Source organism: Poecilia reticulata, chromosome 9 (assembly GCF_904066995.2).
Source record: "Poecilia reticulata chromosome 9, P_reticulata-male-v2, whole genome shotgun sequence".
Classification (NCBI taxonomy): Eukaryota; Metazoa; Chordata; class Actinopteri; order Cyprinodontiformes; family Poeciliidae; genus Poecilia; species Poecilia reticulata.
In genome coordinates, this window is record NC_088838.1 from 34,554,567 (window position 1) to 34,580,583 (window position 26,017).

Here is a 26,017-nt window from a genome sequence, read left to right on the forward strand (position 1 = left end):
CAGGGCAGTTTTCTTTGATCCCTATGGTTTCAGCTCTGAATTTTTATATTACATCTTGAATTTTCTGAAGGCCCGAGCTTCTCACATAGAATTCCACACTCGTCAACTTCAGAGCATGGAATCTATGGTTTGTAGACAGCATTGTGTGTTTCCTGTAGCCCACAGTGACTGTGGTATGAGCTTGGAGCAGATTTTATCTGATGATGATGTGGATAAAAATGATAAGATGGTTTATAATTTTGTCAAAAAATATCAGAAATGTATCACCGGTGACAGTCTGTGTGTTTTCATTGACTCAGCTTGTTCTTTGCAGATGTTTAAAGAAATGTATGGAATTAAAAAATAAATGTTTGGTATTTTCCCCCTATTACAAAAAACAATGATTATTATTCTCATTTTTGCCTTTTATTTTGCTTGTTTGTGAGAATGACAGAAACAAAGAAAATTGTTTGATCAATAAAACATATTATTGAACAATCACAATGTCATGTCATTTTTTGTGTGTGTGTCTTTGTTCTCCTTGTTCTTCTGCTATGGGGAAAATGTGATCCATTTTGGAGGATGTCTTATTTTCCTTAGTGGCCTGCCTGTTTTCCATCATCACCATCAGTTGTTGTCCAGCTGGGAGACAAAATATAATCTCTTTTTTTCTTTTTATTTTCCTCGAAAAGATCAGAAAGTGGACTCTTTTCAGAAGCAGAAGTCTCCCCGTGTATTTGTAGTTTCTCTTACTGCAGTTGGGTTTTTCACAAAAGATGAGGGAATATTTATTTCCCTTAAAGAATCTAGAAAACTTGTCCAACCCATAGGTGGTGTGGCTAGGCTTTGTTTTTAAATGGAAGCAATAGATGTTTCACTAAATCTAAGGTGTGTGAGCCACGGATGACACTGCCTTTATACAGAAATTCACCTTTTGGTGTCCATCCGTCACTATTTTGACTCAGTTTTGTTAATATATACCCTGCATTCCTGTGTGTTTGTTTTGGCATGTCGATCAATACCTCTGACACTTTATCTTGACTTGCAGCAGCTTGTGGCCCTGAGGCCTCAGGCTGCTGACTCTCTGCTTGCTGTGTTTCTGCTGACTCATCTGTGGCCAGCTTTCGGAGTGAAAATGTTACCGATTCTTCTTCGGCCTGGCCTTGCTTCATTAAAGTCAAATAGCACTGTAAAAGTGCATCATATTTTTTAATCTTTTCATAAGAGGACAATTTGGGATGGTCTAAAATCAGCTTCATTTCTTGATCCAGGTTCCATTCTGCATTGTCTCTTATTGTCGTGTTTTTTGATTGATTCAGATGTTGATTGAGTTGGTCAGGAGAAATCAGGTACATTTTTTGTGCCATGTTTTATTTTCTAATTACGCCAGACAAAATTTCACCAAGAATGGGAACAACCGAAGCCATTAATGGCAGGAAACCTCCACTCTGAGAGGACAGGATTTTTCTTTTCCGTTTTATTCCAACTTTTTTATCCGCCAGCAGTCTAATGCTCTTTTTCTGTCTCTTCAAGGCCTTGAAATGTGAAGTGGAAAGGTGGATGTTGCCTTTAAGGACATTCAATGCCACTTCACACAGGGTTTGAATAAAGTCTGCAGAGCAGGTTTTCAGGAAATCCTTCCTTTGTTTAGGGCTGGATTGAGAGAGAGCCTTAAGAAAATCGGCATTGTGTTTTATTTGTGCAGACATTGCAAAGCATCAGTAGCTTTTCTTCTTCTGTGGCAAATAAATAGTGGTGAACTGGCCTGGAAGTAGTCCGGTGCGTAACCTGTATTCATCTGGGCAGTCTGGTGTCAAATCGACAATTATGTATCCGTACGGAACTGGTGGCATCTCGAAAGCTTTCCAGACAGTAAGATTTTTTTACTGGGATACATTTGAGCTAAAATACTGATTTGCAATTTATCCCTTGGATTTTTGAAGAGCACATAGTAGGTGCAGTTCAGACTGATTGTTCTGGTGTGTTTACCTTTAAGGAAAAGGTTCTGGGTCTGAGTGCCAAACGGCACTGATCTGGCACTGATTCTTTTATGATGCCAATACTGTATAAAAACCTTTACTACATCCGGATGTTCAGCAGCATTAAAAATCAAGTCTTCAATTATAACTAAGAGAGAGGTGACATCTGGAGGAAAGAGAGTACTGTCATTTATAAAATCATCTGGCAGACCTTGGACGAGTTTTTAATTTTAGTTTTTTTTCAGCTCCATATGCAAAGTTTGCATAGAAGCAAAAATGTACACATTTTCTGGTTTTTCAGTCATAGTAGACATACAATTTTCAAGAACAATGATTACAAAATGTGTTTTCCCAGAACCGCTGGGACAAACAATTAGACATGAAAAGGAAACTGCAAGTTTTTCACCTCTTGTAAATCCATAATTTGAGACATTTTATTTTATTTTTGTGTGTGTGTGTGTGTGTGTGTGCGTGTGTGCGTGCGTGCGTGCGTGCGTGCGCGTGCGTGCGTGTGTGTGTGTGTGTGTGTGTGTGTGTGTGTGTGCGTGTGTGTGTGTCTCTGCCTTTTAGTACCCAAAAGGGAGGGTTTTTCCATCAGCCAAGAGTCTGCGTTTCTCATACTCTACTCTGAAAGTCTTTGAGAATGACTGAAGACAGCTTTACTTTTTCTGATGGTTTGCTGGGGAGTCTGCAACTTGCCTGTGCTGTTTCCATCAAGATTCACAATACTGTCAAAGTTGACAGTCTGACTGGATGCTACAGCCTGAGTTACACCTTTAGCTTTCAAAATGACCTTCAAATTTCTGGTCTGGTAAGCATAGGTTTTTGGCCTAGACAAATTCTAGAACTGAGTCACCTTCCAATTTGTCTGACAGACCTCCAAGGTAATTGCCTGTTTGTAACACAGCGCCACCTGGTGGCACTATGTAGATCACACTGTCGTGTCAAAGTACAGAACATGTTCACCGAGTTGTTGAAGGTATTTATAAAGCTTCAAACGTGCATATGCGGTTGTAAAAGCTGCCAGGAAGACATTTGTGGTCTTCCTGGCAGCCAGAGGTACAAAATGCTCAGGCATCTATTTACAAGACACACTTGTTTTTCTGTTGGTCTCCAGCAGGTGGAGCTGTGGCCTCACATGTCTGTTTATCATTTAGTCAAATCTTTGTTTCTTTTTCAGATTTCTAAATGTATGGAGGATAAACAGAAGTGATGAGATTCATAAACGTTTACTCTGCTTGAAGTAGCTTTACCTCCCTGTTACTGATTATAATCATGTCCCTACTTGTGTGTGTGTGTGTGTGTGTGTGTGTGTGTGTGTGTGTGTGTGTGTGTGTGTGTAGGTGTTCTCGTCTTCAGAAAGCCGTGACCCTCCCCCACCAGTTTTTCCCTCGTTGTCAAACTCTTTCGTTTTCACTCTCTCTGTGGTGCAGCAACAGGAAATAGAGCTCACACTGCAGATAAATTAAATTAATATAAATCATAGTTTTGTGTTTCATTTTTTGAATTCATTGTAATACTCAGACAGATATTGAACTGAAATCATTTAGACATCATTTCTTAATCAAGCACAGGTAAGTCTCTTTTTTCCTTTTTTTTTTAGATTACTTAAAATTGCTGAAATGTTTTTTTTTCTTTTTTCTCTTTAATCTGAGGCGCACTGACCTGTAGAAATTAATCAACATGAAGAATCACAATTATTTTTGAAAAATTGTCTCCATGCGGCGATTTACTGACACGGAAGTTAAAATAACAGAAGTGATTTTTTTCACATGCAGTAAAAGCCTAAATTTGTCTCTGTGCCAAGAAGGTGCTTTCCTTTATTTCACACTAATGAGCCGAAACAGCTGCAATTTTATGGTCAGACGATTAAACAGAAGAAGAAAACTTATGACTGAGTGTCCCAGTTATTGTACTTTTCACCTCAGGAAACACTGAAGGCTTTCATTGTTCATCAAAGGTGTGGCCTGAGTTTTCAGCAGTTTCTCACACAAAATGTGTTTAAATAGGAACAAAATAAACTCAGCTAAAACAATTTCATGCAACTTTGGTAAACAAAAGTCTGCAAACTATAATTTTTATTTAACTGTAGTAAAGACACACAACCCTCCGTTAAGAAATCAACAACATCCTAAACCCTTTTCCAAAGGCGCTGATTCCACTGCCATCTTGTGAAAACTAAACCAGCTGTAACTGCCAGATGTTCATGTTCCACTAAACAAAATGTTAAATATATGACTGACATGCCAAACATTTTAAACTTTATTTTTAAATGCATCACAGCAGGATACTTTATTCAGGAAAGAGAAACGTTCAGACATCCTGACTTAATGCTGGGAAAAATGTTTTATATGTTGAAACCTTTGGTTTATGGGCATTGTGGTTATTTTCCCGAGGCAGACGCCCTTTGTCACACGGTCTGTGTTGGCCAAGCTTCCAAGTATTGATTTAACATTAACAGCGACCTCGTTTAGATCAGTACTTCTTTCTTTGCAGCAGAAATTGGTTATTTACATCAAAGGCAACTTTTGTGAGCTTCATAGTGTCAAAATGTGTCAAAATTACATATGCCACGGTTAAATGGTAGCAATTGGGTAAAATTTAAAACTTCAACAGAGTCCACACCTCCAGGAAGAAATTGTTTCTCAACTGCTGAGGGTCTACATGTCTGGACGAAGCAAATAGTACAAGACAAGGGGCTGGTTTTATTCCTAACCTGAGCCAAAACTTAATTCACATCACCATACCTAAACCTAACTAGTAGAGAACTGGAAAAAAAAAAAAGAACGAGAAAAGGTAAATATTCTGAAAATGGCTCCACTTATATATAGCCTAACCCCAAACCTTATCTTAAACCTGACATAAACTTAATTCACATCTTTGTCCTAACAGTAAATGGGGTTTAGGCCCCATATGGAGCAGCGCACCCTCACAATATAGTGTTTGTTGGATAAATGGGTCTTACAAAGTAATGAATGTGAAAACAGAGACACTAAAATAAACATGATCCTCTTTTATATTAATAGTACATTGTATGTATATAATGTATATTTTCCTCACACATGTTCAGCCTGAATGTTACAGCTACTGCATGTTGTTGACTTTGTTTCTTTTTTACATAGTTAAATAGTCTCATCCCAGTGAACATCGTCTCACTCTGTCCACTGTGACGTAATAATTAAACACATTGAAAATCTAAAATCAATTTGCAAGTGTAATACAGCTCATTGTAATTACAATTTTCAGTTTTACTGAAAACTATTGATCTGAAACCTAATGACTTCAGATCTGTCATTAGGTTTAATATTTATGGGTTTTTTTTACATTTACACATTTTTTCAACATTTACAAAACATTTCACAGTTTTAAAGTGCAATAATACAAACATTTTTGTGGACAAAGGTTTTATATATAATAGCAAAGAAATGGATAAAATCTCTTTTTTTCTTACAGAATAATTACTCCTGCATGAAATGGCATCTGCAGACGGTGAATCTGGTAAGACTACTTCTCAGTATGATGTAAATACCATATTGTTTCAGTACATGTACATTTAACACAAATAAAGTATATTTAGTTTTGTTTATTTGTGGTGTTTTTAAATGTTTATTGGATCAATGGAAATAGTTTGATTATAACTTCCTAAACTTTGCTGTATTCTTTTTGCAGAAGCTGATGTCGAGAATCGCAGCAGGAGCCCGGAGAAAATAAGACCAGACTGTGAGTTGGAAAGTAAATTAGTCATAAAAGCAGATTTTAGGAGCCTCTTATAAAATTTATTATTGCTACAGGTGACTCACCAGTGATTCTCTTTAGTGGCTTGTTTACACGACTGCATATTATTTCAAAGTCCACATGTTGAATCCAGTCAGCTTATGTGGAATAAAAAGCCCAAAAACCAGAACATTGTCCCAGACGGTCTGGTGGTTCAAAAAGTGGCACAAAGTTAACAGACTGAACGGCTTCGTCCACTTCCTCTGCTTCCATTGATAAATCTGCAGGCAGACTACAACTCTAAAACAGAGCAGAAAATTGGCATCATTGTTCATAGCTTCTCTTTCTGACCATTGATTTGGTCAAAAACTGACCAGACACCATCCGATTCAAGGGGAGAAAGCCCAGACCGGGCTGAAAGTCAGAACTGTTTTCCAGTGGAATTTCACAGGAAAGCAATGGCAAGGCTAACACTGACCACAGTTGGAACATAAACTAAGCTTATTATCGATAGACCGCCTTTGATTACAGTTAGATTCAACACAACCACTTACTGCTCCTGCAAACTGATGGATATTGTGTCAGTAAGCTTAGTAGCTTGTAGTGATAAAAGTGTTCAAAATTAAAATTTAAGCATAAACACTCCACAAAAAATGTTAATTTTCATCTTAAGTCCCTAAGTTGCTTCAAATGCCAACACACACCAAGCAGGAGACTTTGAGGCTCAGTCACTTTATTCTTGCTGGTTTGTGCACCCCTCATGTGTCCAGACATTAATATCCCCTTTTTCATTCCTGTTTTTTCTCTTATACAAATCCTTGCAGCATGCTGGCTGTAGTTCTTATTGCCTATTTGTTTAGAAAAAAGACATTATGCTGCTGTAGGTACAGCTCTAGGGCCTCATGCAACTGTTGCAAAGATTTTCTAGAGTTAAGGCCTTTTAGCATGTAACTGACTCAAAACTCTTTATGACTTGGCACCAAAATGTTTATCTGAAACCTTCTTTAATGTGTTATAATTTATAATTTCCAAAAGCCTTGTTTGTTATAGTACATGCTAGGCTAACTGGAGAGATTGTGTTCTTGCATTCCCAACATCAAAACGTTCATCTAATTTATTGCAATAACTAAAACTGTCATGATGGGTACCAGTTTTTTTACCCACATGCAAGAACACACGCAGCAGAGCAATGAAATCAGTAAAAGGTGGTTTATTGAAACGATAGTAAGTGATGGAATTGTGTTCCGGGGAGAAGGTTAGATCAGGTCCTCTGTCAACGAGAGAGAGGTTAGTGGGAAAATACAAGAATAGTAGCGGAGCTTACTTGGAGCTGATGTCTGGCTCAACGGCTGAATGGGTGAATCAGAGGAGGCTTCTCTTGAACGGTGAGGGTAGTGCGGGATCCAGAGGAGAGTGGCGAGGATCGGGATGGGGGCGGTGGAGCTGGAGCTGGAGGGCGGACAGGGAAGTTTGGGCCATGGTGGAGGAGGCGGGAGGCCGACAGGGTCCAGACGTCACCGGGATCTCCGAAGCCGGGCAACCGACAAGTAATACCTGTGGCGTCACGAGGAGGACCACAACCGACCAGGAGGTTTGAGCTTCGAGGATTCGGGCAACCAATAGGTACGACCTCATGCGTCACAAGGAGAGCTCACGGAGGAATCTAGACGCCTTCAGCATTCGCTAGCACCCTCAGAGGATCACTGGAGAAACCTGGTGAAGAGGAAGCATCGGGGATAATTACTCAGACGGAAAATCTCGACGAAAAAACAACACAATGAGGATTATTCTCGGGTTGAGTGGTTACCATATAAGGCTAACACTCAGGCACTGAAGAGTCGGCCATCCACCCCTTACACAGGTGTGTCCACGGGGTTGCCACCGCACTTCTCCAGGGGCCGGCCCACAAGCGGCCTCTGGAGGTAGAGGGGGAAAAAAAACCCTGGTTTTTGACAAAAGCCTTTAAATAATGTTTTTTCTTCTGCCTCTTACTCCATCCAGGTTATTTTATTATATATCAATTTTTTATTTTATATATATATATATATATATATATATATATATAGATTTATATTATGTCATTCACTGATTGTAGACTTCACTTAGCTTGACTGATGTATACGATGGGTCTGATCCCCAGCTGAACAGATCAGTGAGTTTAGTAGGAACCAGGTTGGCAGGCCCATGCAGAGACCACTAAAGGGGCAGGTGCTCAACAACAAAAAAGGGCCCATCTAACCGCATATAGGACAGAATATTAACAAAGCCACTCAGCTTTCAGAGTTTAATAAACAATGTGACATATACAATCAAAGCTAACAAACATCTCCATATAGAGCATACAACTATGCCTATGTAAGATATTTTATTAGTAATTTCTTTCTGCAGGTCTATTTTGTTGTAGGAAAGTTTTGCAATTTTTAAACCCGCAATTTAGCAAGATATGTAAATCAGAGCTGGACCACCAGACATATTTAGTCTTTACATAATTACACTATTAAATATATAAACAAGGGCTCAATGTAACCTTTTAGTGACTGTAATCTATAAAAAGATCTGCCTGTTTGCTGCAGTGGAGATGAAGACGCTCCATTCAGGACAGCAGAGCTGCAGCAAACTTTAACTGGAACTGCAGAAAAAAACAAAAAAACAAAAGCCAAATTGAATTGTTAATGTATGTCACCATGAGAAAAGCTTATTGAGTTTTGCTTAAAAACTTATGAAGTTAACTTTCTTTTTTGCAAAACAAACTTATTTGCGCTTGTCAGAAATATTTTCTTGCTATTCTAAGGTTTTGTTTGTGACTCAAAGTTTTGCTTGTGATTCTCACATGACGTCTTGAACAGGGACTAAAATCTCAACAAAAGATTTCTGATGTGTGCAGCTAGCTAATAGCACGACAACAACAGCCTAATGTCTGTATGATAAAAATACTGAATCGATAGATAAGAACAGCTTTACCTCACCAGTCTGTCTCCTCCCCTCAGTAGTTCTTCAGAGAAAGGCAGACGCAGAGGCCTGTCAGTGTCTGTTGTATTTCATTACCTCTTTGCTTAAACCGCGACTCCGAGCTGAAGCAGAAACGATACTTCAACGTTTTCCGTCATCTGACAAGCAGCAAGTTACTCCACTTTATTCACCAAAAACTGTTCTGTAATCTGGAACATTCGCTACGTTGAGCTCCAGTTAGCCGCCTTACCTCACTCCGCGAGAGGGAACTGCGTCATGCATCACGGGCAAAAGGTCAATGTCACCTCCGTATATGGAGGTGACAGGCTTATTATGTTGTACAAAAAAGCAAAGAATTTTAGCTCATGTTTTTATGTGTCAGAAGAGGGCTTAGGAAATAATACAAAAAATAAAAATTGACTAAAAGGGCACATGGGGGAAAGGAGCAAAAAGGGCAGGTGCTCAAGCACCTCCAGCTCCCCCCTCTGCACATGCCTGCAGGTTGGTGATTAAATTATTCTGTGAAACTGAGAAGCAAGAATCTAAGAACTGAAGGAAACTGAATGATTAACAAGATCACATGGAAATGAACAAACAGAAATCAGGAAAGTATACAAACAAGCCAGAAAAAAACTCAATATCAGAATGAAATAAGATTACAATAGAGGCGTGATAAAGAAACTCAGATACAGGAAATAGAATCTACTGAGAATTTATATATTTCATTATATTTTATGTGCCACTAATGGCCCTCATTCTCAAACATCAGAACACACAGCGTAGAATCCTGGACAACTCAGCCTCCATATATGGAGTTTCTGCTTTACCACAAAGCTTCCTATTTAAATTATTAACAAGCTTTGTTGATGCTTATTTGGTTTTGTTCATTTATGGTCCACGTATAATCAGCTACTAACACTGCAGTCATGAAACTCTTACAGATTATTCATTCTTTATTCTTTCTGTGTTTTTGTCAGTCTCAGAGCTCCGTATTATTCTGCTGGGGAACAGCTGGTCAGAGAGGAGATCACTGGGGAATTTCATCCTGAAAGAAACAAAGATAATCAGAGATAAAGCACCAGACCAGTGTGAGAAATTCAGTGGAGAGTTTGAGGATAAATCAATAACCATCATCAACACCCCAGACCTCCTGCGTTCCAGCCTGTCTGAAGATGAACTCAGTGATCATGTGGAAAGCTGTGTGATCCTCTCTGATCCTGGACCTCATGTGATCCTGCTGGTTCTGCAGCCTGATGATTTCACTGAAGAACAGAAATCGAGGCTCTGCAGGTTCCTGACACGTCTGAGTGATCAATCATTTGATCATTCAATGGTTCTGATTTCCACACCTAGAGAGGAGAGAGACGATGATTCACCTGATCTACTCTTAAAGGACATGGTTGTTAAATGTCAGTACAGACACTTGCAGCTGAAGAATATTGATCGTGCTGAGCTGTTAACACGTTTAGGTCAAATAGTAAAAGAAAACAATGGATATCTGAGCTGTGATGTGTTCAAGGATGCAGCACAAAAACTAACTGAAGATGTCAGGAAAGAGAAAGTCCGTCTGATTTCTAGTCCTACAATAGAGAACGGTAAGTAATGGAGATTCAGTCATTTATTAAGACTTAATGAGAACATTTATTTTTAGTTTTTAATGAAGTCGTTTGATTTGTTTCCATAACAGGGTTTCCCCCAGTGTATTATAGGCCTGGCGGCCCGCCATGCTTTACTAGTGCCACCGCCAGGCTAAGCCTTTCTTGATTTTTCCTTTTTCTTTTTTTTGTTTTTTGTTTTAGGGCTTCACTTCCGGAGCAGATTTATTCCTAAAATATATGGTTATAGAAGATGTGTTTATAGTTTATGCATTTAAAGCCGGCAGCGTGCTGTCATAGCTGGATTAAGTTTACCTCCTTTCATTCGAAATGGACACAGGCTGAACTGTATGGATATTTACATCAGCTCCCTGTAAGGAATTGTGATCAGTTATGAGGAGTTATTGATTAAGGTAAGAGTTTAAACCCACCGCGTTAGCTCTGGTTTCGCAGCTTCACGTGAACCGCAGGAATAACTTCCCAGATAGCACAGAATGACTGAAACAACATTGAATCAACGTTGAACGCTGACATTGAAACATTGAAAGCGGTCGGTGACTTGTATGTTGAATCAACGTTAGGGTTTCAACCATTACTGACATATCAATGTTGATCCAACCATCATTTGACTGTGGATCTGCATGCATATTGGTATTGATTTTACATTGAATCAGTCAGGAATCAATGTTGATTCAATCTTCATCTGAATGTGGATCTACATGCAGATTTGGGTTGATTTCATATTGAATGAAAGCTCAGGATTTATGTACATTTTTAGGTCTGATAGGTTTACATAACATACCACTAAAAGTTTCTTCACTGGTGTTAAACACTATATTATTGGCAGATCCTGGGTAAACCATGTACAAAAGTTTAAAAATGACAACATAGGTTTGATATAACATTTTATTTAAGAAAAGAGGAACAGATCTTTAAACATATTTGACTCCTTTTTGACTGTCAGAATAACAGTCTATTGTCCACAGAAGAACAGAGTCCATGAGGTTAAGCTTTGTACTGTATGAACCAGGGAAACGGTACAAGTTGTGGTAACCCCAGTTTCACTCTGGTTGGAATCACTTTGATTCCTTGTGATGTTTTCCTCTCATTCTGGCGTGTAATGAAGCCACTTGACGGTTTTACTGCAGTCCTCAAGAGTCAGCTTTTGGTCAAACTGCAGAGCAACGGCTGAAAAACACAAAAATAAAGTGAGGAAGGTGCCGATTAGAAATATGATAAACATTTGAAAAGTTCTGAAAGTCATTGAAATATTAAACAGTGAACTGGTTACAGGTCTGAGAACAAATACAAACCATATAGTTCCCCATGTACATTCACTGTTGAGTTACTTTTTATCTTAATGTTTATGCATATGTTACCGGCACCAGACCTAGGGGAATCTGGAGCCAGTATCAAGTGCTGCACAGGCAGATGAATCCTGTGCAACCAGATCTGTGGATCACACAGGAAGCGAGTCGTAGCAATGTTTCTCTGGCAAGAGCTCGTTTATTCTGAGCCGCGCATGCCCAGAGCCAGGAGACTCGTTCTCCCTGTGAGACCCACAGCGCCCCCACTAGCAAGAAGACGCATGACAAATACATCTATGAACAATAAAAATAATAATAATAAAGAAAAAGAAAACAAAAGACGAGACCAATTCTGTTTGAAAAAAAATAGGGGTGTATTCATTGTATTTTTTTTTTTTTTTTACTGTTTCTGAACACTACACATACAACTACATTTACCTATGAAGCCGCAGTCTAGTGTAGGATTTATGATGCTGCACTCATGTTAAAATGAGGGAATCAATATTTAAAATAAAGGCTGTTTATCAGAAAACCTAAAGATAAAACTCAGGGAGGATCAGGGTTTATTTAACACACCAGAGACAGATAAATAGAGCAAAAGGTGATTTATACTGTAATTGGAAAAAATTATAATTTATACAGAATAAACTTCCATCAAATAGCTGGTTTAATCTTCAATCAACTACAAATATTTCCAAATAAGTTTATTAAATTCATTACAAAATGTCCACGTGCTGATAAAGATCCCACACCAGTAATAATAGACCAGTTCAGTTTAACCAGTTACCAATCCAAGAATCAACAGACTGAATCAGTCATTAGCAGGTTTAGTTCAGTGTTTCACCTGCCTTACATGTTTTAAGTGTTTCCTTTCTGCCTCACCTGGATTTAATCTGTGGATGATTAACAACCTTCTCCACTTCTTGATGGCTGCAGACGGTCATGCAATCATCTAACTCAGTTGTTCTGGAACAGAGACACATCTAAGCACGTCCCTAAGCTCATAATAAAAAGTTAAAAACAAGTGATTACTATCACAACAATTTAAAGCCTACCTGGAGCAGCCAGCCTTACACTTCCTTGTCCACCACATGCTCTCCTAGACCAAACAATAGGCCCCGCCCTATTTTAAAAACTCAAATCTCACAGGATTTCATACTTAGGCCTGGAGCGGTGGGCAGGATGAAAATAATACAAAATGAGATATGATCTAATTATTAAAAATATCTGTTTTGCCCCAAAATAACTAGGATTACTATGGGCACAAAACAATGCCCTTATTTTTCAATAAACACATTTAAGATCAAAGTAATATTGAAAAACTTACCATAAAACTGCTCAGAGGAGAATTCAATTCAGAATCCAGTTGCAAACAAACCAGCAGCAAAGTGGCTGTTTGGTTGGGACAAACCACTGGTGTACAAAGGGGAGTCGGACTGTACAACTCCTAGTAGAGACTTGTAGATGTTTTTGTGTCAACACATTATGCACAGTCATTAATAATATTTACAGACAAGTAAGAAAATGTACATAAAGGAATCACAACCCACTGTTCTCAACATGTAGTGCGTTATTCGAAACATGATTAACCCCCACTTAGTGATAAAATGTTCTGACCCAGAGCTCAAGGATGGGGGGAGGGAAGAAGGGATGAGAGGGGGTGAAGAGGGGAAGGCTGGGAGGAGCAAGTGGGTGTGGGGAGCTTTGGGAGGGAGTAGGGGGAGATGAGAAGGTGATGAGGGGTGCAACAAACTGCACAGATTGCACACATGGCCTTAGGGGTGGGCTAATCCTGGTCCTCGAGGGCCGGTGTCCTGCAGCTCTTAGATGTCTCCCTGGTAGAACACACCTGGATCCAACAGCTGAATCACCTCCTCAGTGCAGGCAGGTTCTCCAGATTCCTGCTAAGAACGTTATTATTTGACTCAAGTGTGTTGAAGTAGAGACACATCTAAAAGTTGCAGGAGACCCTCGAGGCCTGGAGTTGCCCACCTCCGCCCCAGTCCCTGACGCAGCTGTCGCAGGTTCGATTCCCGGCCTTGGCAACCCTTGCTGCATGTCTTCCCCCTTTTCTCATTACCCCCTTTCTTGTCAATTAACTATCAAATAAAGGCCACTAGATCCAAAAAAATCTTTAACAAAATAAAATGTGAAAATTCAAAACCCTCACCTAAAATTAATATTGTTTCACCCAGAGCCAAGGAGGAGGGGAGGACAGTGGAAAGGGGGAGGAGATTGAGGGGTAGATGGGCCCAGGTCAGGGGTGGGTGGTGGGGGGAAAGGGGTGTGTGTAGAGGGGTGTGAAAACAGCTTACATTGACTGAACATTTAGATCACGAGTTCTTCCCCAAACCTTGTCCTCAAGGCGAACTAACCTGCGTGTTTTCATTTCAGCAAAACCTCGTTAATCAGACATCAATTAAAATAATGTTTGCCGAATTAGGGAAATGCCTAAAACTTGCAGGGCTTGGAGGACCAGAGCTGAAACACACTGGATTCACTTTGACTTTACTTTAAATAATTAAGTTCGATACCTTTGTATCCCTCGTCTGACACAATGACTCAAGCTAACCAGAGACAGATTCCCTACTTAGCCACTGTGGCTCTGTGGGTAGAGCAGTTGTCTTGTGGTTGGAAGGATGACGGTTCAATTCCAGCTCCCTCTTAACCCCAACTGATCTGTGCATTAAATAAATGTTTTAATGTAACTCTAATGTAAAGCACTTTCAGTGGTCAAAATGACTGGAAAAGTGCTATCTAAGTTTATTTACCATTTTTGAAGTAAACTAAATGATTTGAGTAAGACTGACTTAAATCTGTTATCATAAACATACTTAATAACTTTGTTAAAAATAAATTAACAAATTGAGTTGGATATTATAATATATTGAATTGGTTACACTTAATAAATTAAGTTGGATAAATTTAATAAATTCAGTTGGATAAACATAATTGAATTGCTTGTTACCTCGACATTGAATTAACATCTTTTGCCAACAAGCCAACAGCAAAGCAGCTGTGTGGTTGGGCCATCCCACTCATGTAAATGGTGGGGGTGGACCGTTCCACTCCTTGTAGTAAGTTGTAGATGTTTTTGTGCCAATATATGCCACGCAAACAGTCAGTGAGAATTGTTATGAACAAGTAAGAAAATGTACAGAAAGGAATCAGCACCGACTACCCTCTACAGTGCTTAATTTAAAACATGATAACCCGCTCAGTAATAAAATGCTCTGACCCAGAGCTCTGATGAGGAGGAGAGGAGGGGAAGGGGTGCGGCAAAGCAGCTGACATTGATTCAACATTGATGAGATGTTGATCAGACAAACGGATTTAAGTCATTAGATTTTAACCACAAAACAACATTGATTCAATGACACAGTTTCAACGTTAGTTAGTTGGCTAGATGTGGATGATTGTTTGATGATTGATCCACCATCATTTGTCGACTTCAACCAAAAATCAATTATTCTAACTACACAGCTCAAAAGAATAAATGGAACACTTAAACAACACAATATAACTCCAAGTAAATCAAACTTCTGTGAAATCAAACTGTCCACTTAGGAAGCAACACTGATTGACAATCAATTTCACCTGCTGTCAGCACATTCAACTTTGTACAGAACAAAGTATTCAATGAGAATATTTCATTCATTCAGATCTAGGATATGTTATTTGAGTGTTCCCTTTATTTTTTTGAGCAGTATATTTTTCAACGTTGATTTAACATTGTGTGCTATCTGGGTTGTAGTCGCGCTTTCAGAGGAGCGTTGAGGTGAGAATGATGTATATTTGTGAACAAAACATTATGCGGCGTTTACATCTCAACATACCCGGTTAGCCGGTGCGTTAGTGGTTAACGACCCAGTGCTAATCACTCATCGTGCAGGTTTAACCCGGTGAGGAGCTTTCGCGCTCTCCTAGCAGTCTCGCATCACGCTGATTTTATATTATTATTACTAGTATTATTTCTCCATTTGCACTAAGCACCAACCCGTATCAAATGTTTTGCCCACTTAGCCAGACAGAGTTAATGCGCGCGGCCACCGCACATCTGACAAACTCGTCCAGAAACTCGACCAACCAAAATAGTTTCTGTGTCCCCTTGTTAAAAACTCAACAGACACGAAGTGAAATGAAAGAGCTACTAAAGCCACATTAGCAGCATTGAATTAAATCTGCGCAGAGATGAGCGGGTTTAACACATAATACAGGGTCAGAGCAGAATTTGCTTTAGAACAGAGTTTCTGAATCTTTTTGTGCCAGCGACCCCCCAGCCTTTATCCAGGTCCCTCACCGCCCCCCACCAAAGAATTTGTAGGCTACTTTGCACTGAATATTATTTTATCATTAATATTACTATCACTATTGTAGATGTTTTGATTTTTATGCTTGTTTCTATATTTATCATCAAAAATAATTTCCCAGAGAACAAAAAAGTCATGGGAATAGAAATCCATCCATCCATCCATCCATCCATCCATCCATCCATTTTCTTCCGCTTATCCGGGGTCGGGTCGCGGGGGCAGCAGCTTCAGAAGGGAGGCCCAGACTTCCCTCTCCCCAGCCACTTCTTCCAGCTCCTCCGGAGGAATCCCAAGGCGTTCCCAGGCCAGCCAAGAGACATCGTCCCTCCAGCGTGTCCTGGGTCTTCCCCGAGGCCTCCTGCCGGTGGGACGTGCCCGGAACACCTCACCAGGGAGGCGTCCAGGAGGCATCGTGTCAGGGAATAGACACGGGAATAGAATAGAAATTATTTTTACAATTATTTTCACAATTATTTTTACAAAAAATGCAATGAACATTCAAGTTAAAATCTGTAGGCCTAACAGCAGCCAGCCAGAGTGGATCAATATTCTTGTTCTTTTCCATTTTCTAGCTGTTAAATCTTCCACAAAATGACCAGATTAAAGATGTTCAACATGCCAGTTTAAACTTTGAACTATTTGCAAACGACTGAGCTGCAGCATTAAAACATGGATAGAACTGTAACTACATTAATCATAGCTCTTCTTCTCTTCAGTGTTTCTGTGAGTTTCTGGTGGTGCAGCTCTGTGCTGCCTTCAGGAGAATGGGACATCAGAGTATCATCCATAAAACTTCACCCACATGGCATTTATTGTGCAAACCAGAGCTTTCAGTGGAAAAACTAAAGTTCCAGGTCCTTTTAATGCCATACAAATATGAGCCAGAAACATGGATTATATCTTTGTATAGACCTGTCTATTGATTATAGATTAATAGTTTTACTGGACAGAAATTACAAAGAACAAATCTGGTTCCTAATCAAATCCTAATGAGTCAAATTGAAAGTGTCATGGAGTCATCAGCCTCATGACATTAACACTGACATAAAAAATAATATTGAAGAAATAAATATATCAAATCTAATTAAAAACATAAATAAGTGATCAGTTCTTTACTGTTAAGGTCTGTAAGATATATTTATTCTCAGTACTAGATGTGGTCTCACAAACCCATGGCACTTCAACAATATTATTTTACCTTTTATCTGGAAATATTGTCTGTTTATTCTTGCCATACGATCCTCTGTATTAATTATTGCTCGAAAGGTCTTGCCATACCAGTTTATTCCTCTGTATTTACTTTAGTTTCTTAGTTTATTCTTGCATTTTGTTCTTCATTCATTTCCATTTAGTTTCCTTTGATTAGTATTATCCTCTCTTGGTTTATTGCTATGTCCACTTTAGTTTCTTTCCTGTTGCTACATTTATTTTATCGTTTATTGACCATCAGTAATCTTCACTCATCACCTGCTGCGCCGCCTAATCGTCATGTGTTTCACATCATGTGTTGATTTTTCACTGTTCAGCATCAGATTCTCTGTTTTTATGCCATAATTCACATCTAGTTCGTCGCTCCGTTTTATGTCCCACTTCTCCTGTTTCAGAGTTTTGCGCAATGTGCGCGTCGTTTTTTTAACTCCCTAAGGTGCAGGGCGGTCGGGAAGCGTATCGATGGGGAAAAGGCAGACTGACATAAACCTTTTAAAACAACTGAAACAATTTCTGCATTCTGATTATTGAAATTTAAAAGTGCTGTGTTGTTCCATTACCCCCGCTTCATACCGGACCACTTACAGCACCGTGTTAACGCTATAAAATGAACGCTCTCTATCGAGGTATCACCATCGAGGGATTTCTTTATTTCTTTATTTAAATGGGTTCATTTTTCAGAGGGATACACAGTGAGGGTATCGTGATTTTAGCTACCAGTAGCAGAACGGCGCTGCGCCAAGAAGCTAACAGAGGCTAACAAACACTGAATAGAAGAAGAGCTGCCATCGATACAGTTGCAGCCAAGCATGGTTTAATGTTACACAATACAGTTTTACCAACTTGCTCAAAGTCTAAACAGACATTGTTGTGCATTTAAGATGTAAAGTTTTCCTTCGACCAAACGCCCCCCAAAGGCATCCCAGCGCCCCCCTTTTGTAAAAATGTCCGCCAGCGCCCCCTGCCGTCCTCTGAACGCCCCCCGGGGGGTGGTACTGCACATGTTGAGAACCGCTAGTTTAGATGCTAGTTTTATTTAGCTTGCATTCTACCGACCTTTATAGAACTCACTGAGTAAGATTGTAGTTAAAGTTGTTAAATAAATAATGTAAATCGTAGTTAAAGTTAAAGACCCAGAACAAAAAGTGAGTTTGACAGAATGAGAGCTGTGACGTCCTGGTAAATAATTCACCAAATATATCATCAATGTAATCTCTGAGCATTTGTAACTTACCATAAATCGGTTTAATCATCTCCTGTGCCGACATAAACTGTATTTCATGAGGACGGAATTTAGAAAACAACGCCCTAATTCACAAATAGGAATGCCTTAGTCACCAAAAATAAAAATAATCTTAAATTTTAACTAAACAGTGTTTAATTTTTTGTTATTTTTCACCTTTTATCACAATCTGTCACCACAGACAAGATTTGGCGCCTGCTTTTTGCTATGTGCTATAATACTGAAAAACATGCAGATACTAAAAGTTAAAATCATCTTGTATAAAAGGTCAGAAGCATGCCTTGATAATTTCTTTACATTTACCGTCACAAAATCAAAATAAATTCAGATGGACGAGATGAGCAGGAGGGACAAGCAGTGTGGTTTTCGTCCTGGTCGTGGAACACTGGACCAGCTCTACACCCTCAGCGGGTCCTGGAGGGTTCTGGGAGTTCGCCCAACCAGTCTACATGTGTTTTGTGGACTTGGAGAAGGCGTTCGACTGTGTCCCTCGGGGGGCCTTGTGGGGGTTCTCTGGGAGTATGGGGTACCGGGCCCTTTGATACGGGCTGTCAGGTCCCTGTATGACCGGTGTCAGAGTCTGGTCCGCATTGCCGGCAGGAAGTCAGGCTCGTTTCCGGTGAGAGTTGGACTCCGCCAAGGCTGCCCTTTGTCACCGATTCTGTTCATTACTTTTATGGACAGAATCTCTGACCAGCCGAGGTGTTGAGGGGATCCGTTTTGGTGGCCTTAGGATCACATCTCTGCTTTTTGCGGATGATGTGGTCCTGTTGGCTTCATCAGATCGTGATCTGCAGCTCTCACTGGAGCGGTTCGCAGCAGAGTGTGAAGTGGCCGGGATGAGGCTCAGTGCCTCCAAATCCGAGGCCATGGTCTTGAGCCGGAAAAGGTCGTCCTGCCTCAAGTGGAGGAGTTTAAGTATCTGGGGATCTTGTTCATGAATGAGGGAAGAAGGGAGATCGACAGGCGGATTGGGGCAGCGTCTGCCGTGAAGCGGGCGCTGTACCGGTCCGTCGTGGTGAAGAGAGAGCTGAGCCAAAAAGCGAAGCTCTCGATTTACCGGTCGATCTACGTTCCCACCCTCATCTATGGTCATGAGCTTTGGGTCATGACCGAAAGAACGAGATCACGGGTACAAGCGGCCGAAATGGGTTTCCTCCTCCGCAGGGTGGCTGGGCTCTCCCTTAGAGAGAGAAGCTCGGTCATCCGGGAGGGACTCAGAGTAGAGCCGCTGCTCCTCCACGTCCAGAGGAGCCAGTTGAGGCTCGGGCATCTGGTCAGGATGCCTCCTGGACGCCTCCCTGGTGAGGTGACACGTCCCACCGGCAGGAGGGGAGACCCAGGACACGCTGGAGGCACTATGTCTCTCAGCTGGCCTGGGAACGCCTTGGGGTTCCTGGAGGAGCTGGAAGAGGCTGGAGAGGGAAGTCTGGGCCTCCCTTCTGAAGCTGCTGCCCCCGCGACCCGACCCGGATAAGCGGAAGAAAATGGATGGATGGCTCTAAAAATTCTGTGTTTCTGTTTAACTGACAACTTGAGTCTTGCCAATTAAACTTCAACTTCAGTGGCTAAGTTAGGTTTTATACCTCAACAAATAGAAATACAATACTTTGTGCACAAGAATGTTAAAATTAACTGAATTTAAATTGTTGCGAAACTCTGTAATAACTTGGGGAAATCATATTGATATCAAAAATACATTTGTTTGTGTGCCATTAGTGAGCTATAAAACTTTAAAATTTCCTATCTAGTATTTTAATTCGAACAAAATTCAGAGTATTAAAATAAATATGCAGCTCTGTAAGTTATTTTAATTAATTTCACAAATTCTGTTTTCATTATTTTATAATTTCATGTATTACAAAGCACATACATTCTTTAACTAAAAATGTATGTAATTATATGGTTAATGTCACTAATTTAAATAGTTAGATATAAAATTAATCTACATTTATACTGAATTTCTAAAGTCAACTATAGTCAATTATCTCTGAATAGGATTGTTGAAGGATAATAGCACAAGTTTGCTCCAAATCATAATTAACTTGGTTTGATAAAAATAAGTATAAAGGCAGGACAACACATCAGAGTACATTTGTATTATTGTACCTTCTTCATCTACCGACGAGGTAGATCAGCAAAACTGTGATAAGCATGAATCTCTGCTCTGGATCTCCAAGAGGATTTTACATAAACTGAAAGGTATCGCTGACTTGCTTATTGTCTGTGGTTCTGGTTGTTAATTCAGATCAGAAAATGTTGTCATTTCAGTGCAGACAAAACATGCCAACATTTTGAGCAAGTGGAAATAGATAAAAAGAACTTAATAGAAAAAAAAACATTTGCATTATAATGATTTATAATCAGTTATTTGTATGAATACATTTGGTCCTCAAAGGTGTTTAGAAAATATAAACTCTAAGCAGGGCACAACATTTTGTGTTTTAAAAGTGTTTATTCTGATTTCTGGAGCTAAATAATGACTTGTTCATTTTTTAGCAGATGAACTCAGGATTGTGATGTTGGGAAAAAGTGAGGACAAGAAGAAATCCCTCTGTACCGCCATCTTGAATAAAAAGCAAAGCCAAAACATATTTTACAAACTCAACCCCTTCAAGCACCGTGAGTTCGCTCATGGGAAATGGAGAGGAAAACCAGTGAAGGTTGTAAAAGCTCCTGACATCTTCAGTCTCTCAGTCGAAGCTTTAATAGAAGAAATAAAGAGCTGTGTGACTCTTTGCCTTCCTGGACCAAATGTTCTGCTGCTGTTAGTTAAACCTTCAGATTTCACTGAGAAGGACAGGAAAACACTGAAGTTTGTCTTGAGTTTGTTTCATCAAGATGGTTTCAAACATGCCATGATTGTATTAACTCATGATGAAGAAATTAATCCCTCTGTTAATGAACTGCTGGAAGAATGTGGTGGAAGACACTACATTATGTTTAAAGAGGATCATAAAGTGTTAATGCAGAAGATCCAGAACATTGTGGATATAAATAGAGAAACATTTCTCACATTCTCAAAAGACTCCAGCAAATCCCAACCTAAAGAGATGAAACCTTCACTGAACCTGGTTCTGTTTGGGAGGAGAGGAGCAGGGAAGACGGCAGCAGCCAAGGTCATTCTAGGTCAGCCAGATCTTCCTTCAGAGTGTGTCAGAAACCAGGGAGAGGCGTTTGGACGTTGGGTTTCTCTGGTGGAGCTGCCTGCCTTGGATGGAAAAGCTCAGCAGGAAGTGATGGAGGAATCCTTCAGGTGTGTCTCCCTCTGTGACCCTGAGGGTGTCCACGCCTTCATCCTGGTCCTACCTGTGGGTCCCCTCACTGATGAAGACAAGGGAGAGTTACACACCATCCAGGACACATTCAGCTCCAGAGTCAATGACTTCACCATCATCCTCTTCACTACAGACTCAGATCCTAAACATCCAGCTGTTGTTAACTTTGTACACAGAGACAGAGACATCCAGGATTTCCTCCAGATCTGTGGAGGAAGACATATTATTCTCAACATCAGAGACAGACGGCAGATCAAAGAACTGATTCTGAGGGTAGAAAGTACAATTGTTGACAAGAATAGACCAGATGTTTACACATCAGAGACATTTTTAAAAGCGCAAATCAAGAAAAACATACAACAAAGTCAACACATCACCAAACTAGAGGCTGAAATAAAGAAATTCAAACAAGCAGAGATGGATCTGAGTAAGTTCTGGATATAAAGCATCATATTTCAGACTAAATGACCAGTTCAATGCTGCAGTAACAGAATTTTCTTGATATTACAGGTGCTGAATCAGATCAGAGCTCCAAGTCTCTAAGGATTGTCCTACTTGGAAAGACCGGTTGTGGAAAGAGCTCGTCTGGAAACACGATTCTGGGACGCAAAGCCTTCAAAGCCGAGCTCAACCCCAAATCAGTCACAAAACTTTGTTGGAAAGAAGAGTGTGAGGTGGACGGCCATCATGTTGCTGTGGTCGACACACCTGGTCTGTTTGATGACAGTTTGAGCCACGAAGAAGTGAATGAAGAGACTTTGAAATGTATGAGTCTCCTGGCTCCAGGTCCGCATGTTTTCCTGCTGGTGATACGGATCGGCAGAATCACACCAGAGGAGAAGGAAACAGTAAAACTAATAAAGCAAGGCTTTGGGAAAGGTGCTGAAAAGTTCACCATCATACTTTTCACCTATGGAGATACACTGGAAAATGATGAGCAAACGATTGAAGAATACATAGAAAAAGATAAAGATTTCTTTGAGAAGCTGATCTCTGACTGTGGAGGAAGATACCATGTATTTATTAACAGTAAAAAACAGGATCGATCTCAGGTGAGAGAGCTGATCAGAAAGATCGACACCATGGTGAAGAACAATGGAGGAAGCTGCTACACCAACGAGATGCTGCAGGAGGCTGAAGCTGCTATACAGAAAGAAATGAAGAGAATCCTGAAGGAGAAAGAAGAAGAGATGGAGAGAGAGAGGAAAGAACTTAGGAGAAAATATGATGAAGAAATGCAAAAAATGAAAAGGAAAATGGAAGAAGAAGAAGAAAAACTAAAACAGGAGGCAGAAAGAAAACTGAAGGAAATGAAAGAAAATATTGATAAAGAGAAAGAGAAAGAGCTAAAGGAAAGGGAATTAGAAGAAACAAAACAAAAAGAAGAAGAGGAGAAGAGAAAACAGGAGCAACAAAGAAAACTGAGAGAACTTGAAGAGCAGTACAAGAAAGAGCATGAAAGATATGAAGAGGAAAGAAAGAAGGAGGAACAGAGCAGAAGAGAAGAGGAGGAAAAACAACGAAATATTTTAGAGGAAAAACTGGAGAATCTTCAAAAGGAATATGAAGAGAAAGCGAGAGAAGAAGCTGTCAGGTCCAACGAATTCAAGGAGAAATATAAAAAGAAGTTTGAAGATCAGAAGAAAGAACATCAGGAGCAAATGAAGGACAAAGATGAGAAATACGACCTGTTGAAGGCACTGGAAACATACAAAGAAACTGAAAAGAGGAAACAATATCAGACAGAAATTAATAAATTAGTGAACTGTGTTTCTAAGAAGACAGAGAATCTGACAACAATCAAAGATTTACTAATAAGACAGGAAGAAGAGTTAAAGCTCAAGGAAACAGAAGCAGAAAAAGAAGAACTGCAAAAAATTCATGAAAGTGAAATCAGTGAACTGCTAGAGAAACTTCTTACAGAAGTTGATTTTATAAAAACTGAAACTAAATCATCTTGTTGCATTTTATAAGGAGGATTGATTGATCTAAACTGGACATTTATTCTGTGTACATTTCAGTCAAAACAGTGGTTCTTAACCTTTTTTGAGATACCAAACCCCCCAGTTGCAAGTGATGGCAAAGCGGGGCGTCATCACGTCTTTACACAAGTGTGTCTTTATCTCCGCAGCAGAAGCTCCGCCGAACCCCTGGGGTTCGACCGAACCCAGGTTAAGAACCACTGAGTTAAAATATTCATTTCTACAACCTAAACAGACAAACGTTCATGGTACCAAAGATTGATCAGTTAGACCTGCATGGTATCTATTCTATTGAGTTCTTATACTTTAATTCACACCCTGGAGAATGTGAATTAAAGTATTCTCCAGGATGTGAAACTCTTCCAGCAGTTTGGAAGAAGAAACTGTCAACATGAAAATGTAATAGTGAGTGTGTGCCACTCATAACCATGAGTGATGGTGCATAACCATGAGACTCAGGGCCGATTGACAAAGGACATAAAGTGTGTACTTTCTTTGAAAAAGTACAAGAAAGTACTGCAGTAGGTGTATATACTGCATTATCGAGAACCAAACTGGGAGAAGCAGCATTCAGTTTCTACGCACCACAAATTTTGAACAAACTTCCAGAAAACTGTAAAACAGCTGAAACACTGAGAGCCTTTAAATCTCAACTTAAAACCCACATGTTTAGAGTTGATTATGGCTAAATTAGGGTTTTAATGTCTTAGGTTTGAGAATAAAACTATGTTCGAGGAGACCCCATAAGGGCAAGTCTTCACGTGGATCGATGTTTTTAATGTTTTTATCTTTTTTAATTTTTTTCAAAATCTTTCTTTCTCACTGTTTATATTTTTATTTTAATTATGTAAAGCACTTTGAAATGCCTTACTGCTGAAATGTGCTATACAAATAAAATTTGATTGATTGATTGATTATATAACCAAAGTTGTCTCATGCATTATAACATTTTAAAGTGTAAAAAATTATTTCTTCTTACTTAATAGGCCTAAAATTAGTAATGTGGGGTTTTAGCTGATGATGCAGAAAACGTATTGTGTTGTACTCTGGACCAATGTAACAGAAACAATGTATAATAAAATAAATAGGCGTGCATCTCAGACTTTAGTTCTTCTCTGTATTATGTATCAGTTCATCACAACAGATTTTTATAAAATTCAAACTGACTGTTAGAGTAAATTAAATTTGTATTTTAGGGACCCAATGTATACATGTCTGTGTTGATTTTGCCATCAGTTGTTGATCTTCTTTTTACTTTTTTCCCTATAAAATCAGAAAGTGATCAAAGGCTTGTACAGATTTTGTTAGGATTATATTTTCAATGTATTTTTCACTGGTGATTTCTGAAATTCTAGTATAGATATAACCAAACTTGTTTGGCTCGTTCTCTGCATTCATGTGGTTTAGGAGTTGTTTATCTCCCATTTAGGTGTAAGACTGGTACAATGTTTAAAATCTTTATTAAAAAGAGTAATTTTTTTATTAACCGATCTTTCTGCTTAGTTTGCTGGTTGCTGGTTATTTACAAACAGCATGTAATGTTCATGATGTTTTAACAATAACTATAAAAATGAAACTGTTGAGAGACAATAAATAAATAAATACAAAGATCAGAAACATTGGCCCTGATTTTGATTGATTGAATGATTGATTTCTTATCTTGCAGCAAGAAGGTTCTGGGTTCGATTCCCGGTCTTTCTGCATGGAGTTTGCATGTTCTCCCTGTGCATGGTGGGTTTTCTCCAGGTACTCCGGTTTCCTCCCACAGTCCAGAAACATGACTGTCAGGTTAATTGGCCTCTCCAAATTGCCCCTAGGTGTGAGTGTGAGTGTGCATGGTTGTGTGTCCTGTGTGTCTCTGTGTTGACTGGCGACCTGTCCAGGTGACCCCGGCTCTTGCCTGAAATGCCTCACTACAGAGGCACCACCATCCTTCCTGTTTAGGGTGAAAGAAAATGGAGTGATATCATTGGGTGAGTTTAGCTATGATTTACTGAATTTTAGGTTTTACTGGTAAGTCCAGAAGATAGCTCACTGACATTAAGCAGGCAGTAGATACAACAAGGACAGGTTGTCCACCTCATTTCTGAAAAGTGCCTGAAGAAAATCTGAGGTTGCACTCTGTAACCAATCTTTAGAGGAGAGGAAAGAAAATCTACAGTGTCCTGACAATGAAACTATCCCTGAGGTTCAACAAGACACATATTAGGCCCATATTGTGTTCTAAGCCAATCAGAGATATGAATTAGCCCCCAATTGGCCACGGTCCATGTATTGATGCACATTGCTGTCCTGCAGCCACCAGTCAGAGGTGAATAGGTTAGACCAGGCAACACAGATGAACAGTTCTTGCAGTGAGGATGAGAATAGAAAATATAGAAAAGTTAATGGCTGAGCTGGCTGAAAATCATTACATCTGACGCGAAGCTTCTTAGATTATGTGAAGCCCTGGTTTGAGACATCATTTCATGA

The 26,017-nt window shown here is 39.6% G+C and overlaps 1 protein-coding gene and 1 long non-coding RNA gene across 3 annotated transcripts; one reads left to right on the top strand and one right to left on the bottom strand.

The window, feature by feature from the left end:
• Positions 1-3,359: 3,359 nt before the first annotated feature.
• LOC103470808 (GTPase IMAP family member 8-like) lies at positions 3,360-25,162 on the top strand. Of its 2 annotated transcripts, none has more exons than XM_017306582.2 (6): positions 3,360-3,532; positions 5,412-5,456; positions 5,628-5,678; positions 9,599-10,216; positions 20,785-21,990; positions 22,074-25,162. In XM_017306582.2, exons 2-6 carry the CDS (start codon positions 5,432-5,434, stop codon positions 23,534-23,536), a joined length of 3,363 nt encoding a protein of 1,120 aa, XP_017162071.2. In that variant the 5' UTR covers positions 3,360-3,532; positions 5,412-5,431; the 3' UTR covers positions 23,537-25,162. The 2 variants fall into 2 exon arrangements, with proteins under 2 accessions (XP_017162071.2, XP_081467116.1); XM_081610990.1 differs by having other exon boundaries at positions 20,788-21,990.
• On the bottom strand, positions 6,831-7,645 carry LOC145552998 (uncharacterized). The gene is made up of 4 exons (XR_014089169.1): positions 7,480-7,645; positions 7,328-7,385; positions 6,997-7,226; positions 6,831-6,942 (listed from the first exon to the last, which is right to left on the bottom strand). It is a non-coding gene; the product is annotated as an uncharacterized LOC145552998 (long non-coding RNA).
• Positions 25,163-26,017: the final 855 nt, after the last annotated feature.

Excerpts from the sequence above, each read along its gene's own strand:
- LOC103470808 (XM_017306582.2), top strand. The coding sequence starts at position 5,432 with ATGGCATCTGCAGACGGTGAATCTG. Across the intron at positions 5,679-9,598 it reads GGAGAAAATAAGACCAGACT|TCTCAGAGCTCCGTATTATT; the intron begins GTGAGTTGGAAA and ends TGTTTTTGTCAG. Across the intron at positions 21,991-22,073 it reads ACAAGCAGAGATGGATCTGA|GTGCTGAATCAGATCAGAGC; the intron begins GTAAGTTCTGGA and ends TTGATATTACAG.